Source organism: Balaenoptera borealis (genome assembly GCF_965194805.1).
Source record: "Balaenoptera borealis genome assembly, chromosome: 6".
Classification (NCBI taxonomy): Eukaryota; Metazoa; Chordata; class Mammalia; order Artiodactyla; family Balaenopteridae; genus Balaenoptera; species Balaenoptera borealis.
In genome coordinates, this window is record NC_138863.1 from 702753 (window position 1) to 722999 (window position 20247).

Consider the following 20247-nt stretch of genomic DNA (forward strand, 5'->3'; position numbering starts at 1 on the left):
TCCTCTCACCTGTCTCGCAGGTGGGTCCCGCGAAGCCGGCCGGGCACTGGCAGATGAAGCTGTGGACGCCGTGCGTGCAGGTCCCGCCGTTCTGACACGGGTGGGAAGCACACTCGTTCACATCTGGAAAACGGGGCAGCCGGGGACTCAGTGGAGGAGCCGCTGGGGAGGACCTGCCGTGGCCCGGGGCGGCGTGGCTGCAGAGCCCGCCCACGTGCTCACTGTCATGGAGCTGCTGTGTCCGGCTCCCCCAGCGGCGCCTCCCGGACGCCACCCACACCACGGGGACAGAGGCCCGAGGCCCGGGCTCTTGGGGCCGTCGGCTGTGCTGCCGGGTTCCTCCAGGTGGGCGGTCCCAGCAGAAACTCACCCAGGTGGCACCTCCTCCCCGTGAAGCCCGAGAGGCAGGAGCAGGTGTAGGAGGGGTTGCCCGTGACGCAGTCGTCGATGCACTTGCCGCCGTTGAGGCAGGGGCGCAGGGCCAAGCACACGGAGGCTGCGGACACAGGGCGGGCAGGGCCGTCAGCCTGGCCCCGGGGGCCCCTCTCGGGGGAGGCGCTGCGAGGTCCGCTGCTGCTGGGTCTCCGTTACCTCGAGGACAGGCCGCCCGCAGGGCTCAGCTCATGGGGCCCACCCTCCGCAGGAGCAAGGCCACCGAAACCCGCCATGAACGAGCACACGTGGGCAGGTGCGGGAGCGTCCCAGGGTTTCAGACCTCCTGTTACTAGGGGGGCCCGGGAAGAGCTGGCTGGTGTCCAGGGAGGGAGGGAGAGGGGCGCTCCCGGAAGGGCCCTCGGGCCCCGAGCACCACCAAGGCTGTGGGTGTCTTTGAGGACCGTCCCTGCCCTCACCGGCGCACTCACCGAGCCACACCGGCGCTCAGGCCGCGTCGTCCGGCTGCCCTGCGGGGGCGGCGCTGGCTGCCCGAGCCCGTGTCAGCAGCAGCCCCCCCTCAAAAGGTGCGCTGCCAGGCGTGGACGCCCTGCCTCTCAGGTGTGACCCCGCCCTCCCTCCCCGGTGACGCCAGACGGACGCGCACGGGCTCCATCTCCTGGGCTTGCAGCGTGGGGCGGGGACACAAGGGGGCCGGGCCCCCGCAACCCCACGGGACCGTGCTCCTCAGGGCCTCCGTGCGTGAGAGCTGTGCGGGCCTAGCAGGGCCTCCTCCATCTGCCCCCCACAGAGGCCTGGGACGGGAGAGAGGCACCTCCACATGGGAACGGCGTCCCCGAGGGACCGACTGGACCCTCTTCTGAGGACCCCACTCCTCAGGCTCACAGCCGGCAGCCTCTGCAGGGGGGCATGGACCTACCCACACCTGCACACACACCTGCACGCACACCCGCTCACACCAGTCCCCACCTGCACCCACACTTTACCCCTCAGCCCAACCCAAGCCCCTGGCTGCTGGCAAGCGCCAGACCCCTCTGCTGCCCACGCAGAGGAGTGGTGACCGAGTAGTGTCCCCGTGCCCTGAACCACCGCGGCCCTGAGCCCAGGCGGGTGTTGCCACTCTGGGGGAGGGGGGCGAAATCAGTGGCCCCTGGGCTCCTGGCCCTGTGGGCCGCCCCCTCGTTCACACTGGTGTGTGGGTGGGCTCAGGCTCCCCGGGCCGCTCTCACCAGGGCCACACCCAGCCCTCGGGCCGTACACACCTGCCCTCCCCAGCCCTCCCCCCCGGCGTGCGCGCCCGCTCCCCTGGCAGGTCTGGGTGGGCTGCCTTGCGCTGGGCTCATCCTTGGGACAGTGTTCAGGAGAAGCAGCCCCTCTTGGTGGCCTTGGTCCCCACGGGGGTGGGAGGCGATCTCTGGGGGAGGTCCCAGCACCAGCCTCACTGGCTCCAGGCTTGGCGGGGGAGTGATCAACAGCGGATCACTCCACGGATCCTGGGGCGGCTGAGCCAGTCATCTGACACCACCCCCCCCTCCGTTTATAAGCAGGGGTCTCAGGAGGGTCTGTGACCCAGAGCCACACAGCAGGAGAGCCGGGAACACATCCTTCTGTGGCCAGTCCCGCTGTGTCCACAGGCCTCGCGCTCGCCCCTGGGGTGGACCCTGCTCCCGTCTGCTCTGTGTTCTGTGCCTGAAGGACCCCGGGCGTCAGGGAACTCCCTCCTGTCAGGTAGATGTCCAGGTTGTCACACAAGCACGAAGTCCCACCAAGAAGCAAGGCAGCAAAATGGGTGAAAAGAGGGCCTGCCTCCCAGGTGGTCCTGAGGACGCAGGAGGCCACCCAGGGATGCCCAGGATTCCCTGGGTGGGAGTGTGACCCCAGCTCCTCCCCCTTACACCCCTTCACACTTCAAACCGTGGTCTCCAGCAAACCCCTGCCCCTCAGCAGAGGCAGGAAGGCCTCCCAGGGGGAGACTGAGGCTCAGGGGTGAGCCCGGGGGAGAGGAGCCGAGGTGGGCGGGGCCGTGCGCCCCCAAGAAGCCCGGGGCTCCCCCGCCCCTCCCCGCCATCCCGCCTCCCTAATCCATGCCCCTCCGCCACCCCAGCCGCTCTCTCTGTCCTCTTACTTGTATGGCCGCAGCCCCCCACGCGCACCTGGGCATCATCGATTCTGAACGCCCAGCGCCCGGGCACGCCCACGTTGGTGGTGGTCTCCACCTCCGCCATGTCCGCTGTGCGTGAGCCGGGGATGCTGAAGTAGCGCCGCCCATCACCCGCATTGAAGCCGGCCTGGGGGAGGGTGGGGGAGAGTGGGGGCAGGTGCGGGCTGCGTCCGCAGGTCTCCCTAACGTCCCCGAGACCCGCCTCCGGCGGGGGCGGCCTCGTGAGCTGGGGAGAGCTGAAGATTCAGGGGCCTCCTCACCGCCCCGCCCCGCCCCCGCCCCCGCCCCCGCCCCCGCCCCCGCCCCCGCCCCGCCTCCGCCCCGCCTCCGCCTCCGCCCCGCCCCGCCTCCCCGCCCCGCCCCGCCTCCCCGCCCCGCCCCGCCTCCCCGCCCCGCCCCGCCTCCCCGCCCCGCCCCGCCCCACCCTAACCAGCAGTTCCTCCCGCCGCTCACCTGGTTGGGCCCTGGCAGCCCTCCCCCAACCCCTTCCCGCCCACTCCTGGGCTCCTGGGCCTCCCCTAGGTCCCAGGGCCAGTGTGACCTCAGGAGAAGGTAGAGGGCCTGGAGCGGGGGGAGGGGCACTCCCAGGCCCTGGGGGCTCGCACTTGACCACCCTCCACACCTGGGATTTTCTGCCGCCCACTGTCCCTCAGGCCACGGGCCAGGCCACCCCAGGCCACAGCGCACGCAGAACTCTGTCCCAGCTGCAGCTGGCCCTGTAGGGCCGGCCGTGTGGGTCAGGACAAAGGTGCTTTGGCCCGAGAATGTTTCTGTGGTTCTGGGCTGGGAGAGGCCTCTGCACAGCACTGGGGGAAGGGGGGGGGGCCGCCACCTGCCTTATCAGCTCGTGACAGTCCCAGCCGTGGGGAGCAGGGGCCCTACCTGGGCCGCGATGCCCCCCAGACCAGCGGCGTCGCCCCCGCTGCTGGCGTGCGTGCCCGTGGTCCACGTGATGGACTCGTAGTTGAAGATGGTGAAGGAGAGCTTGCCGTCGGTGATGAGCACAATCTGGAACGTGTTGACCTGCCAAGGAGGGGCCTGAGCGGCGCCTGCGCCCCCGTCTCCACCCACAGACCCCGCCCCGCCCACACTGCTGTCACCCGCTCGTCCCTCCTCTGTTTCCCCAGCGAGATGGTCAGCCACAGGCAGGCCCCGATGACCTCGGCCTCCGTCCTCCGCTGTGTCCCCAGTGCCTGCCCCCCCGGTAATCTGATGCGTGGTGAGCGAGTGAAGCCCGCTGAGGGGCTGTGGAGGCCGCGGACGCCAGGAGCAGACAGTTTCCTCCGTGGGTCTGGTGACCACCTGGCCAAATCCACAAACTCGCCTCGTGTGAGACGAACAGAAAAGTAAAAGGAAAAAGGGGAAAGATAAAAAGGGAAGAGAAGGAAAGGCAGTTTTTAATTACTATGTTTTTTGGTTTTCATGGAATCCTCCATGAAAATATTAGTGGGCAGTGTATACATAAGAGGTGCTATTTCAGAATGGGCAAAGGGTGAGATTGTTTAAGAAATGATCGTGGGACAAATAGGAAACTCTGAAAAACAATTAAATTGGAGCTTTATATCTCTTATGAAAATAAATCCCAAATCGAGTAAGGTTGTAAATGAGGCTGTCGTTGGCCTAGAGGAAAATGTAGGCGGATATGTAGAACATCTAGGGAAGGACTTTTAAGCCTGACATTTGTTAAAACTGCAGAAACCAAAAAGGAGATGTATACATTCGACTACAAGAACTTCTGGACATAAAAAAGTGTCATGAGATCAAGCTGAATGGCAGAGTGAAGTGAAAAGTGTGTTTATAACATACACAGCAGAAAAACTGGTGATATCTTTAATTCAAGTAGAACTTCCACGGGTCAATAAGAAAAAGAACAAAAAGATTACAGAAAAATTGGCAAAGGGTGTGAACAGAAACATCACGATAGAATACAACTAGCCAATGATTCACCGTTACTAGAAATCAAAGATGTGTAAAACTGAAAAAACCAGGGGCATTCCTTTCTTGCCTGTAGAGTTGGCAGGCAGGAAAATAATAGTGCATTTGGCTGGGGTGCAGGGCTACAGGCACTTCTGAATGTGGCTTATGCAACTATGAGTGGGCACATTTCTGAGGGGAAATCAGACTTCCGCAGGCAGCAATCTCCTTTCTAGCAACTCATGCCAGGATGATTTCACGAACCACTGGGGGCTATGCAGCGCCCCTCGGGGCACCCCATGATGGAGGCAGCAGGCCCACCGGAGTGCAAGTGCCGCCACGCTGGGCTGGCACGCAGGCACCACACATGGGGGAGTCCCACAGTGAAAGACGACAGCAGGGAAACCGAGCGCTCTCCTGCAGGAAGGCAAGCTCAGGTGCTAGGATTCAGAGGACGAGGAGGGCGCGAGGGCTGGAAGGCCCAAGCAGTGGGAAGGTCTGAGGAGGGCAGGACCACGGTTGGTCGGCAAGGCCAGCGGAGGGGCTTTGCGAGCTATGAGGCCCAGACGTTTGAGGAGGACGAGGACATGCCCGAAGCTTAACCATCACTTTCTGTTGATCGACCTGCCCCTGCAGGTGCCCCCAGGGGAGGGCTTCCCCATCTCCCAGCTCCCAGACTGGTTTCCACCCCAAACTCAGAATCCCGGTTCTGTGTCTCACAAGATAATCATTTTGGAACTGACATCTCTGGGTTTGAAAAGGGGAGAACGTTAAGGTTTCCTCTGTCTGCTCAGGAGGGGCCCTGGGCGCCTCCTTCCTCCCAGGCAGAGAGGTAATAGGTAAAATGACTCTGCAGAGGTGAAATTATAACATAAAAAATGATGTAGAAGAACATATAAGAACGAGGAAAGTGCCCACAATACTGTTGAGTGAAAGAAACACTCACAAAACAGCACGTTCCAGGTGGTTCTATTTATTTTTTAACGTGTGGGTTGATTCACAATAGGACATGTTGAACGGGAGTTATCGCCTGCTGGTGGGGCTGTAGATTCTTTTTCTCTACTTTTTGTTAAAAAGACATTTTTCTTACAAATTGGCGATAAGAAAAAACAAACAAAACATACAAAATGTTAGTGGGCTATGTGTGAACGAAAGTTCAGTCGTGAAATTTCTTCGTAGTAATGTTTACAGAAAAAGCCCATCTTTCCTGATATGCTGTCATACTCCTGTTAAAACCCCCAACCGTGACGGTCACTCTCGCAAGGCACCTGACAACCAGCTTGCTTCTCTTTTGCCTCTTGGAGGCTGGGGGATTCGTGAGCCTCACCACCTGCGCGTCCCTCCCCACCCGTCCCCACCTGAGCCGCCGCGGCTGGGGACTCCGGGCTCTGCTCAGCACATCTAGGACCGAGCCCGTCTGCCACCCGTCCCCACCCCTCCCACCCCGTGCCTGCGATGGGAGACGGGGCACCGCCCTCGCTGCGTCTCTCTCCTCCTCAGCCCAGTGCGGTCACAGCCACGCTAACTGCTGTGCTGGGCCCTCCCTCCATTCCCTGCAGCTCCAAGCCTCCCCCTTGGGGCCGAGCCGGGCCCCCAGGCTTGCACAGCATCAGGGAGCGCCCACGTCCCGCTGCTGTGGCACCCCCGTTACGTGGTCGCTGGTGTCCCCCCTGCTAGAGTGTGCCCCGCGGGAGAGGCATGTCCTGTGCTCTCTGCCTGGGGCCGCCTCCCCAGAGCCCAGAACACTGCCTGCCCCAGCCGTGCCCCTAAAGGAATGTGTATTAAATGTGTGGACATACCGTCCTGAAAGGCCGCCCGCTCCCCAGTGCTTTTCTCTAGAGAGCCGCCCTCTGTCCCATGCGGTTGTGACCCAGCACCCATCGCGGGCCTGGCCACAGGAGGTGCCGGTCACGCATCTGCTGCCGGAGGGGCTATGCCGTCCTCACTGGGGATCTGCCCACCACACTGACCACGCTGGGTAAAGTGGTCAGTTATTCTGGACTTACGCGGTGGCCGTTTGGCGTTATCAAGGAATAAGGTATTAAACGGAATAAACTTCCCATTTAACCCTTTGAGTACTGAACCGTTCCAAATGGAAACCTTCTAACACAGACCATCTGCGTCCCCCGAGTGAGTGAAGGACTGTGTTGGGGCACGTGGCGCTTCCCTGGACGCGGGTGGTTTCCAGGAGGCCCAGGCTCCACCCCCCCTCCAGCCTGGCCCTGTGACCTTGGGCGAGCGAGTGGCTTCCGCCCCTGGGCCCAGCTGTCCCCTCTGGGCACGAAGCCCAGGGATTACGTCTGGCCCACTCAGCAAGGCAGGGGGCCCTGGAGGGAGACCCTGGGCCCCAGATGGATGTCCTCCCTGCCCCAGGACGGAACACTCACGGGGGAGGAGGAGCTGCCTCCGAAGAAGGTCACGCGGTACCAGGTGGCTATGAGCGCCCAGGCGGCGGAGAAGCCGGGCAGCTCAGGGAAGTAGCGCCTGACGTCCTCTGTGGCCCTGCGCAGCGTGGCTGCGTCGGTGGCCTCCCGGTAGTACACGTCGCCTGCACGCCGGTTGTCCACGTCCGCCCAGAAGGCCGCCACCACGCAGCGGTCCTTGGCGATGGGGAAGGCCACCGGCGTGAACTGCGAGACCTCCTTCAGGAAGGAGATGATCCCATTGTTGTTCACCTGTCGGGGCAGAAAGCCAGAGAGGGGCCAGGTGGGGGCCTACCCAGCCTCACCCCGGGCGCCCTCTCAGGCTGAGCCAGCCTGCGGCAGGGTATTGTCAGGGTGGCCTGACAGTTCCTGGGCCCGGATTCGGGATCCCTGGGCCTGCTCCAACCCCTCCCGCACCGGCCGTGGCTCAGGGCACAGGCTCTGACCTGTTGGCTGTACACGGTGCCCTGCAGAGTGCCGGGCCCGGGGCTGCCAGTGTGGGGTGGGGATCCCCCAGTGTAGGCCCTGGCTTTGGGCGGTAGGGGGCTCAGACCTGCCCAGTGGCCCCCGCTCCTTGGTCCGACTCCCATCAGGGGCCGCAGGAGGGCAGTCCCAGCCTCTGAGCCAGGTCGGGAAGGGTGAGCAGGAGGCATGCTTGCCGAGCAGGGGTGGGGATGCGCTGGGACCACTGTGGACAGGGGAGGCTGGGAGGGCCTCGATGGCCAGGCGGGGCACCTGTGCTCAGGACTCCAGGTAGTGGAGCCCCAGAAGGCCCCTGAGCACGGGAGGTGGAGCGCATCTCTGTGGTCACACACAGCTGCTTCTAGCGTTGACCCTGCCACTCGCTAGCTATGCAGCCCCCAGGCGGGTTAGGCTCTGCCTCTGTGCTCTGGCGTTTCACCTGTAGGATGCGCAAACACCCACGCTGGCCTCACGAGGTGCCGGGCAGGGTTGAGTGCATTAATGATCACAGAGTTGGCTCTAGACCATCACGATTTATCCTGGGGAGACTGTGGTCAGACCGTGCTTTTAGAAATGACCCTTCAGGTGAGGGCAGGCTCTGTAATCCACACCAACCAAAAAGGCAGATAAATACACCTCTCTTCTTTTTTTTTAATAAAATTATTTATTTATTCATTTATTTAATTTTTGGCTGCATTGGGTCTTCGCTGTTGCGTGCGGGTTTTCTCTAGTTGCTGAGGGTGGGGGCTACTCTTTGTTGCGGTGCGCGGGCTTCTCATTGTGATGGCTTCTCTTGTTGCGGAGCACAGGCTCTAGGCGTGCGGTCTTCAGTAGTTGTGGCACACAGGCTTCAGTAGTTGTGGCTTGCGGGCTCTAAAGCGCAGGCTCAGTAGTTGTGACGCAAGGGCTTAGTTGCTCCGCGGCATGTGGGATCTTCCCGGGCCAGGGCTCGAACCCGTGTCCCCTGCATTGGCAGGTGGATTCTTAACCACTGCGCCACCAGGGAAGCCCAATACACCTCTCTTCTTAAAGGCACCAAAGAGTGAACAAGGGAGCATATTTCAATTCCAAATCTTGGACAAGAAGAGACTGGAGGTGAGCCCAGTACTCAAAGCTCCTTTCCCCCTGAGTGAGTGCATCTGCAGATGTAGAAGCCACAGCTGCACGACAGATCTGTAATTTTTGTAGCCTCACGGAGGGAAAGAGATAAATGCCAAAACTCGGGGCTAGCTCAAGGTGAGGAACCTGATAACCCCCACATTAAGCTGGGACCTCTAAGGCCCCCCCTCATAATCAGGGTGAACCCAAAGTAAGTGGTCCTTATGCAGATGTACACTCCACCATCCCTTCATCTGGGCCACCCAGGCACTTCGAGCCTGGAACAGATTAAGGTGATTCCTGACAGGGAGCACCCCTAGGTTCCAGGCAGGAGTAAAGAAAAACCCTCCCTGGAGCAAGATGTATCATCTTAGGCCTCAAGTTATTCCTGTAAACATTTGTTCAAATACAAATTCCAGGACACAGTCAAAGATAACCAGGCACACAAGGAAGCGAGACACTGCTAACAGGAATAAGCAGAAGTAAGAGAAACATCAGATACTGGAATTATCAGACACAGACTATAAAATAACGAAGTTTACTATGTTCAAAGAAATAAAATGCCAGCTTTAAAATTTCATCAAGAGACTAGCCAAAATAATCTTGAAAAAGAAGAACAACATTGGAGGACTTATACTTTCTGATTTCAAATCTTATCACAAAGCTACAGTAATCAAAACAGTGTGGCACTGGCACAAAGACAGACAGATAGATCAATGGAATAGAACAGAGAGCCCAGAAAGAAACCCTCACATATATGGTCAGATGATTTTCAACAAGGGTGCTAAGACCATTCAATGGAGAAAGGACAGTCTTTTCAACAAATCGTGTTGGGAAAATTGGATATCCACATGTGAAAGAATAAAGTCAGACCCTTACCTAACACCATTTACAAAAATTAACTGAAATGGATCAAGGGCCTAAATATAAGAGCTAAAAACATAAAACTCATAGGAAAACATAGGGCAAAAACTTCACAACACTGGCTTTGGCAATGACACCAAAGGCACAGGCAACAAAAGAAAATATAGACAAACTGGAGTTCATCCAAATGAAAACCTTTTGTGCATCAAAAGACACCTTCACCAGAGTAAAAAGGTCATCCACACATAGGAGAAAATATTTGCAAATCATATATTTAATAAGGGATTAATAGCCAGAATATATAGTAAACTCCTACAACTCAACAACAACAAAAAGCCAAACAACCTGATTAAAAAAATGGGAAAAGGACTTGAATAAACGTTTTTCCAAAGAAGACATACAAATGACCAACAAGCCCATGAAAATATACTCAACGCCACTAATCATTAGAAATGCAAATCAAAGCCACAGTGAGCCACCACGTTACACCCATTAGGATGGCTACTATTTTTTTAAAAAGCCAGAAAATTACAAGCATTGGTGAGGATGTCGAAAAGCTGGAACCCATGTGCACTGTTGGTGGGAATGTAAAATGGTGCAGCCACTGTGGAAAACAGTAGGCAGGCAGTTTCTCAAAAAAACTACAAATAGAATTACCACATGATCCAGTAATTCTACTTCTGGGTATATATCTGTACTAGTCTGATAGGGCTGCCATAAAAAATGCCGCACACTGAGTGGCTTAAACAGCAGAAATGTATTTACCCACAGTTCTGGAGGCTAGAAGTCCAATATCAAGGAGCCACTAGGGTTGGTTTCTAGTGAGGCCTCTCTTCCTGGTGTGTAGATGGCTGCCTTCTTGCTCTGTCCTCACAGGACCTTTCCTCTGTGTGCACACGAGGAAGGAGAGAGCTTTCTGGTGTCTCTTCATCTTCTTATTGGATTAGGGCCCCACCCCTATGACCTCATTTAACCTCAATTACCTCCCTAAAGATCCTTTCTCCAAATACAATCACATTTGGGGTTAGGACTTCAGCATATAAATTTTGAGGGACACAATTTAATCCACAACAATACCAGAAAGAATTAAAAGCAGGGTCTTGAAAAGATATTTGTATACCCATGTTCATAGCAGCATTATTCACAGCAGCTGAAAGGTGGAAACAACCAAAGTTCCATCAAAGCATGAAAGAATAAGCAAAATGTGATATATGTATACAATGGAATATTATTTAAAAAGGAAGGAAATTCTGACACATGCTACAACATGGATGAACCTTGAAGATGTTATGCAAAATGAAATAGCCAGTCACAAAGGGACACATGCTGTGTGATTTCACTTATATGAGGTACCTGGAGTAGTCAAAAATCATAAAGACAGAAAGTAGAATGGTGGTTGCCAAGGGGAAGGGGAATGGGGGAAGTAGTGTTTAATGGATATAGACTTTCAGTTTTGCAAGATGAAAAGAGTTCTGGAGGGAGATGGTGGTGATGGCTACACAACATGAATGTCCTTAATGACACTGAACTTACACGTAAACATGGTTAAGATGGTCAATTTTATACTATGTATATTTTCCACAATACAAAATTTTATTAAAAAATCATCAGGATTGGAAATTATTTTTTAAAACCCATTTAAAAGAACTAAGTAGAAATTCTAGCACTAAATTAAGAGAATTTCTGTTTAAATTAGACATTTAAGAGCAGGTGTGATGGAACTAAAGAAAGAGTGAGTGAACTGGAACTAGAAGACAGGTCAGAAGGAACGATCTGCAATTTAGAACAGAGACAAAAAGGTGGAAAATGAAGCAAAGATCAGGAATATGGGAAACAGTAACATGGCCAAATGTATGATATGGAGCAACAGAAGGCAAAGAGATACAAATGCAATAGTTGGGAAATTTCAAGAACTGATGAAAGACATCAGATTGTATATTCAATAATCCCAGTGATTCCCTACTTGGAAAAAACAAAAACAAAGCTATAGAAAACAAATGCTGGAAATGCAGAAAGTCAATGACAAGCAGACAATCTTAAAAGGAGAAAACAGATAAATTACCATTAAGGGCATTACAGGTAAACTGACAGCTGACTTCTCATAAGCAACAATGGGAGCTAGAAAAACAGTGGAATTATATCTTCAATATGCTGACAGATATATAAACTGCCAACATAAAGTTTTATACTGAGATAGAATATCCATTACTGCTGAAGGCCAAATAAAGATAATCCATACAAATAATAAATAAATAAATAAATAAATAAATAAATAGCAGACCCCTACTAAACGAAATTCTAATGGGAATGGGACTGGTGTGGTCTTCTAGCTGACCCACACTAAAAGAAATTCAAGTAAAAGGAAACTTAAGGTCAGAGGTGCAAAAAGGAAAAAAGGACAAAGAAGTTGTTATGAGGCCACCATCACCCTGATACCAAAACCAGACAAAGATACTACATAAAAAGAAAATTACAGACCAACATCACTGATGAATATAGACGCAAAAATCCTCAACAAAATGCTAGCAAACAGAATCCAACAACACATTAAAAGGATCATACACCACGATCAAGTGGGATTTATCCCAGGGATGCAAGGATTCTTCAATATACGCAAATCAATCAATGTGATACACCATATTAACAAATTGAAGAATAAAAACCATATGATCATCTCAATAGATGCAGAAAAAGCTTTTGACAAAATTTAACACCCATTTATGATAAAAACTCTCCAGAAAGTGGGCATAGAGGGAACCTACTTCAACATAATAAAGGCTATATATGACAAACCCACAGCAAACATCATTCTCAATGGTGAAAAACTGAAAGCATTTCCTCTAAGATCAGGAACAAGACAAGGATGTCCACTCTCACCACTATTATTCAACATAGTTTTGGAAGTCCTAGCCATGGCAATCAGAGAAGAAAAAGAAATAAAAGGAATACAAATTGGGAAAGAAGAAGTAAAACTGTCACTGTTTGCAGATGACATGATACTATACATAGAGAATCCTAAAGATGCCACCAGAAAACTACTAGAGCTAATCAATGAATTTGGTAAAGTTTCAGGATACAAAATTAATGCACAGAAATCTCTTGCATTCTTATACACTAATGATGAAAAATCTGAAAGAGAAATTAAGGAAACACTCCCATTTACCACTGCAACAAAAAGAATAAAATACCTAGGAATAAACCTACCTAGGGAGACAAAAGACCTGTATGCAGAAAACTGTAAGACACAGGTGAAAGAAATTAAAGATGATACCAACAGATGGAGAGATATACCATGTTCTTGGACTGAAGAATCAATATTGTGAAAATGACTATATTACCCAAAGCAATCTACAGATTCAATGGAATCCCTATCAAATTACCAATGGCATTTTCTACAGAACTAGAACAAAAAATCTTAAAATTTGTATGGAGACACAAAAGACCCCGAATAGCCAAAGCAGTCAGTCTTGAGGGAAAAAAACAGACCTGAAGGAATCAAACTCCCTAACTTCAGACTATACTACAAAGCTACAGTAATCAAGACAATATGGTACTGGCACAAAAACACAAATATAGATCAATGGAACAGGATAGAAAGCCCAGAGATAAACCCACACACCTGTGGTTAACTAATCTATGACAAAGGAGGCAAGGATATACAATGGAGAAAAGACAGTCTCTTCAATAAGTGGTGCTGGGAAAACTGGACAGCTACATGTAAAAGAATGAAATTAGAACACTCCCTAACACCATACACAAAAATAAACTCAAAATGGATTAGTGACCTAAATGTAAGACCGGGCACTATAAAACTCTTAGAGGAAAACATAGGAAGAAAACTCTTTGACATAAATCACAGCAAGGTATTTTTTGATCCACCTCCTAGAGTAATGGAAATAAAACCAAAAATAAACAAATGGGACCTAATGAAACTTAAAAGCTTTTGCACAGCAAAGGAAACCATAAACAAGATGAAAAGACAACCCTCAGAATGGGAGAAAATATTTGCAAATGAATCAATGGCCAAAGGATTAATCTCCAAAATATATAAACAGCTCATGCAGCTCAATATTAAAAAAACAAACAACCCAATCCAAAAATGGGCAGGAGACCTAAATAGACATTTCTTCAAAGAAGACATATAGATGGCCAAGAAGCACATGGAAAGCTGCTCAACATCACTAATTATTAGAGAAATGCAAATCAAAACTACAATGAGGTATCACCTCACACCAGTTAGAATGGGCATCATCAGAAAATCTACAAACAACAAATGCTGGAGAGGGCGTGGAGAAAAGGGAACCCTCTTGCACTGTTGGTGGGAATGTAAATTGATACAGCCACTATGGAGAACAGTATGGAGGTTCCTTAAAAAACTAAAAATAGAACTACCATATGACCCAGCAATCCCATTACTGGGCATATACCCAGAGAAAACCATAATTCAAAAAGACACATGCACCCCAATGTTCATTGCAGCACTATTTACAATAGCCAGGTCATGGAAGCAACCTAAATGCCCATCGACAGACGAATGGATAAAGAAGTTGTGGTACATATATACAATGGAATATTACTCAGCCATAAAAAAGAATGAAATTGGGTCATTTGTAGAGACGTGGATGCATCTAGAGACTGTCATACAGAGTGAAGTAAGTCAGAAAGAGAAAAACAAATATCGTATATTAACGCATATATGTGGAACCTAGAAAATGGTACAGATGATCCAGTTTGCAGGGCAGAAATTGAGACACAGAAGTAGAGACCAAACGTATGGACACCAAGGGGGGAAGCAGCATGGGGTGGGGGTGGTGCTGTGATGAATTGGGAGGTTGGGATTGACATGTATGCACTGATGGGTGTAAAATGGAGGACTAATAAGAAAATAAATAAATAAATAAATAAACATTAAAAAAAAAAAGGAAAAAAGGACAAAGAAGTTGTTATGGGCTGAATGTTTGTGCCCCCTCCCCTCAATTCATACGTTGAAACCTACTCCTCAGTGTGATGGTATCTGGAAGTGGAGCCTTTGGGAGGTGATTAGCTCATGAGGGTGGAGCCCTCATGAATGTGTTTAGTGACCTTAAAAATGAGACTGCAGGGAGCTCCCTTGCTTCTTCTGACATGTGAGAACGCAGCGAGAAGATGGCCATCTATGAATCAGGAAGTGGTTCTTCACCATACTCTAGATCTGCGGACCCCTTGATCTTGGACTTCCCGGCCTTCAGAACTGTGAGAAATAAACATCTTTTTTTGTTGTTGTTGTTTAAACCACCTGGTCTGTGGCATTTTTGTTACAGCAACCCAAGCAGACTAAAGCAGAAGGTTTGAGAATAAATCTAAATGAACATTGACCACATAAATAATGCTTTGTGGAATTGTGCTTAAAAATATATAGAATTAAAATCCATGACAATAATAGCCTGTAAGTTGGGAGAGTATAAATCATGTTAAAGTGATTCAAGGTCACTGTATTTTCCAAGACAAGGACAATGGCATTAATAAACTTATTAGTGAACATTGATAATTAAAAGCACATATTGTACTGTCTAGGATAATCACTGAAAGAATAGAAATAGTGTAGATAGTCCTAACTGATGGGGGAATAAGATGGGATGATTAAAATATTTGACATAAAAGACAGCAAGAAAGGAGAAAAAAAAAGAAATATAAAGCAGGTGGAACAAACAGCACAAGAAGATAGTAGATTGAAACACAAGTACATCAATAATTCATTATATGGATATGATGTTCCAGTTAAAATATATACTATAAATTAATCAATGAATAAAACATTAAAATACTATATGTAATACCATTCAAATGCTAAGCAAAGGAAACCTGGTATAGTTATATTGTTTTCAGGGAAACTAGACCATAAGGTAGTAAGTACTGTTAGAGATAAATAGGGTTACTTCATAATAATAAAGAAAGATATAACAATTTTGTATTTTTACATACCTAATAAGAAAGCCTCAACATATATAGATGAAAAACTGACAAAAGAAAATAGGTCAATTCGTGTGATGAATTGGGAGATTGGGATTGACATATATACACTAATATGTATAAAATGGATAACTAATAAGAACCTGCTGTATAAAAAAATAAATAAAATAAAATTCAAAAAAAAAGAAAATAGGTCAATTCATAATCATGGTGGGACAGTTCAACACATCTTTGCTAGTAAAATATACACTAGGCAGACAAAAATAATCTGTCAGAATATAGAAAATTTGAACAATGTAAATAATAATTGACCTAATATATAACACAAATATAACATTAAACTTTACCTTATACTGACCACATAGCAAGTGTCAACAAATTTCAAATGACTGCAAAAAATATAGAGTTTGTTCTCTGGCCACAGTGCAATTACACTGAAAATCATAACCTCCAAAAGGTAGAAAATTCCTATGTATACGGAAATTAAGAAATATAAATAACTTCGGACGGAAAGATAACAGAAGTGTTATTTAGCAACAACATGTGAAGGTATGGTGAAAGCAGAACTTAAAAGCAAAGTTATAGCCACATTTTACCACCACATTACTAAAGGTCTATTTATAGCGGCTCCTTTTACCCAAGAAAAAATTACAAGGCAGATTAAAAGGTAGGAGACACAGTTTGAAGAGACACAGCAAATATCAGAACCAGACATGGCAGGAGGTTGGAATTATCAGACTGGGAATTTAAAACAACTCTGAGTAATATGCTAAGAGATCTAATGATAAAGTAGATGGCGTGCAAGAACGGATGGGCAATGTAATCAGAGAGATGGAAACCCTACGGAACAACAAAAAGAAATGCTAGAGATAAAAAGCACTGTAAAAGAAGTGAAGAATGACTTTGATGGGCTTATTAGTAGACTGGATACAGCTGAGGAAAGAATCTCTGACCTTGAGGATATTTCAACAGAAACCTTCAAAACTGAAAAGCAAAGAGAATAAAGACTGAAAGAAGAAAAAAAAAACACAGAATAAATTATCCAAGGACTGCTGGACAACTATAAAAGGAGCAACACACATGTAATGAGAATTCCAGAAGGAGAAGAAAGAGAGAAAGGAAGAGAAGAAATATTTGAAACAGTAATAACTGAGAATTTCCTCAAATTAATATTAGACCACAGACCACAGATCTAGGAAGCTCAGAGAATACCAAGAAGGAGAGGTGCCCAAATTCCCTAGGCATATCATTTTCAAATTATGGAAAAATCAAAGATAAAGAAAAATTCTTGAAAGAAGCCAGAGGGAAAAAACACCTTACCTATAGAGAAGCAAAGATAAGAATTATATCTGACTATTCCTCAGAAACAGTGCAAGCAAGAAGAGAGTGGAATGAAATATTTAAAATGAGAGAAAAAACCCACCAACCTAGAATTCTGTACCCTGCAAAATTATCCTCAGTGAAAATAATCTTTAGGGAAGGAGAAATAAAGGCTTTCTCAGACAAACAAAAATTGAGGAAATTTATTGCCAGTAGGCATGCCTTTCAAGGTATGTTAAAAGAAGTTCTTTAGAGAGAAGGAAAATGATATAGATGAGATATCTGGATCTACATTAAGAAAGGAAGAGCATAAAAGAAGGAATAAAGTAATAAAGGTAAACTAAAACTTTTATTTTTCTTATTCCTAACTGATCTAACAGATAACAGTTTGTCCACAATAATAATACCAACAATGTTTTCAATCATATTATATATGCATATGTATGTACACACACACACATATATATAATATATATATTATAAAACTCTAAGACATTGATGAAAGAAACTGAAGATGACACAAATGGAAATATATACTGTGCTTATGGATTGGAAGGATTAATACTGTTAAAATGACTATACGACCTAAGGGAATCTACAGATTCAATGCAATCCTTATCAAAATACCAATGGCATTTTTCCACAGAACTAGATCACATAATTCTAAAATTTGTATGGAAACACATAAGACTGAATAGCCAAAACAATCTTGAGAAAGAAGAACAAAGCTAGAGGTATCACACTCCCTGATTTCAAATTATACTACAAAGCTCTAGTAATCAAATAGTATGGCACTGGCACAAAAACAGACACATAGGTCAATGGAACAGAATGGAGAGACCATAGATAAATTTGCTTACATATGGTCAATTAATATACAACAGAGGAGGCAAGAAGATACTATGGGGGGAAAGACAGCTTCTTCAAGAAATGGTGTTAGGAAAACTGGACAGATATATGCAAAAGAATCAAACTGGACTACTTTCTCACACCATATAAAATAATAAACTCAAAATGAATTACAGACTTAAATGGGGGGGAGGGATAAATTGGGAGATTGGGATTGATATATATGTGCTACTATATATAAAATAGATAACTAATAAGGACCTACTGCATAGCACAGGGAACTCTACTCAATACTCTGTAATGACCTATATGGGAAAAGAATCTAAAAAAGAGTGGATATATGTATATGTATAGCTGATTCACTTTGCTGTACACCTGAAACTAACACAACATTGTAAATCAACTATACTTCAATAAAAATTATATAAAAAAGAGTTAAATATAAGACCTGAGGGACTTCCCTGGTGGCACAGTGGTTAAGAATCCGCCTGCCAATGCAGGGGACATGGGTCCGAGCCCTGGTCTGGGAAGATCCCACAAGCCACGGAGCAACTAAGCCCGTGTGCCACAACTACTGAGCCTGCACTCTGGAGCTCCTGAGCCACAACTACTGAGCCTGCGTGCCACAACTACTGAAGCCCGAGCTCCTAGAGCCCATGCTCCACAACAAGAGAAGCCACCGCAATGAGAAGCCCTCGCACTGCAACAAAGAGTAGCCCCCACTCGCTGCAACTAGAGAAAGCCCGCGTGCAGCAACGAAGACCCAACACAGCCAAAAAAAAAAAAGACCTGAAACCATAAAACTCCTAGAAGAAAACATAGTCAGTACACTTTTTGACATCAGTCTTAGAAATTTTTTTTTTGGATCTGTCTTCTCAGGCAAGGGAAACAAAAGCAAAAATAAACAAATGGGACTTAAACTAAAAAGCTTTTGCACAGCAAAAGAAACTATCAACAGAATGAAAACGCAGCCTACTAAATGGGAGAAGATATTTGCAAATTATATATCCAACAAGGGTTTAGTATCCTAAATATACAAAGATTTCATACAACTCAACATTAAAAAAACTCAAACAAACAAAAAAGATTAAAAATGGGCAGAGAACCTGAATAGAGTTTTTTCCAAAGAAGACATACAGATGGCCAACAGACACATGAAAAGATGTTCAACTTCACATCATCAAAAAAACTCAAATTAAAACCACAATGAGGTATCACCTCACATGCATCAGAATGGCTATTGTCAAAAACACAAATAGGGGCTTCCCTGGTGGTGCAGTGGTTGAGAATCTGCCTGCCAATGCAGGGGACACGGGTTCGAGCTCTGGTCTGGGAAGATCCCACCTGCCACGGAGCAACTGGGCCCGTGAGCCACAACTACTGAGCCTGCACGTCTGGAGCCTGTGCTCCACAACAAGAGAGGCCGCGATAGTGAGAGGCCCGCACACCGCGATGAAGAGTGGCCCCAGCTTGCCGCAACTGGAGAGAGCCCTCGCACAGAAACGAAGACCCAACACAGCCAAAAATAAATAAATAAAATAAAGAATTATTAAAAAAAACACAAATAAAACATGTTGGTGAGGATGTGGAGAAAAGGGAACCCTTGTGCACTGTTGGTGGGAATGTAAATTGGTGCAGCTACTACGGAGAACAGTATGCAGGTTACTCAAAAAATTAAAAATAGAATTACCAGCAATTCCACTTCTGGATATTTTTCCAAAGAAACAAAAACACTAATTTGAAAAGATATATACACCCCTATGTTCACAGCTGCAGTATTTACAATAGGCAAGATATGGAAGCAAACTTAGTGTCCATTGATAGATGAATGGATAAAGAAGAAGTGGGATATATATGTATATGAATGTGTGTGTGTGTGTGTGTGTGTGTATATATATATATATATAATGGAATATTACTCAGCCATAAAAAAGAATGAAATCTTGCCATTTGTGACAACATGGATGGACCTAGAGGGTATTATGCTAAGTGAAATAAGTCAGAGAAAGACAAATACTGTATGATTTCACTTATATGTGGAATCTAAAAAACAAACAAATGAACAAACATAACAAATCAGAAACAGACTCATAGGGAACAAACAGGTGGTTGCCAGAGGGGAGGAGGGGTGGGACAATGAGTGAAACAGGTGAGGGAGACTAAGAGGAGGTACAAACTTCAGTTGCAAAATAATGCGTCACAGGGATGAAATGTACAGCATGGGGTATATAGTCAATAATATTGTAATAACTTGGTGTGGTGACAGATGGTAACTAGGTCAATCATAATTCAACTAAAAAAAACCAAAAGTCAGAAGAGAGTGGAAGACAAAAGTAGGAAAAAAGAGCAAAGGTAACAAATAGAAAACAGTCACAAGTATTGTAGATATTAATCCAACCATATCAGTAATCACTTTGAATATCAATAGTCTAAATGCACCAATGAAAAGACAGAGATTGTCAGAGTGGATCAAAAAACAAGACCCAACTATAAGTTGCCTACAAGAAACTCACTTTAAATATAAAGACGCATATAGATGAAAGGTAAATGGATGGGGGAAAATATATCATGCTAACAGTAATCAAAAGAAAGCAAGAGTTGCTATATTAATTTCAAACAGAGCCGACTTCAAACCAAGGATAGTTATCAAGGATAAAGAAGGGCATTTCATAATGATAAAGGGATCGGTTCTCCAAGAAGTCCAGACAATGCTTAATGTGTATACACCTAACACAGCATTAAACTACATGAGGCAACAGCTGACAGAACTACACGCAGACATGGACAAGCCCACCATCACAGCTGGAGACTTCC

The 20247-nt window shown here is 47.4% G+C and overlaps 1 protein-coding gene across 21 annotated transcripts in view; it reads right to left on the reverse strand.

Annotated features, from left to right (window-relative positions):
* Positions 1-20247, reverse strand: part of SNED1 (sushi, nidogen and EGF like domains 1) — an 89161-nt gene that overhangs the window by 50738 nt on the left and 18176 nt on the right. For all 21 annotated transcript variants that reach the window (XR_014246024.1, XR_014246025.1, XR_014246026.1 and 18 more), the window contains exons 2-6: positions 6856-7143; positions 3437-3577; positions 2519-2681; positions 371-496; positions 10-123 (exon numbers count right to left, since the gene is read on the reverse strand). Coding sequence is in view for 17 of the 21 variants with exons in the window: in XM_082396941.1 (XP_082253067.1) it covers positions 10-123; positions 371-496; positions 2519-2681; positions 3437-3577; positions 6856-7143 (832 nt within the window). In the remaining 4 variants the exon portion in view is untranslated. The remainder of the gene's footprint in view (positions 1-9; positions 124-370; positions 497-2518; positions 2682-3436; positions 3578-6855; positions 7144-20247) is intronic.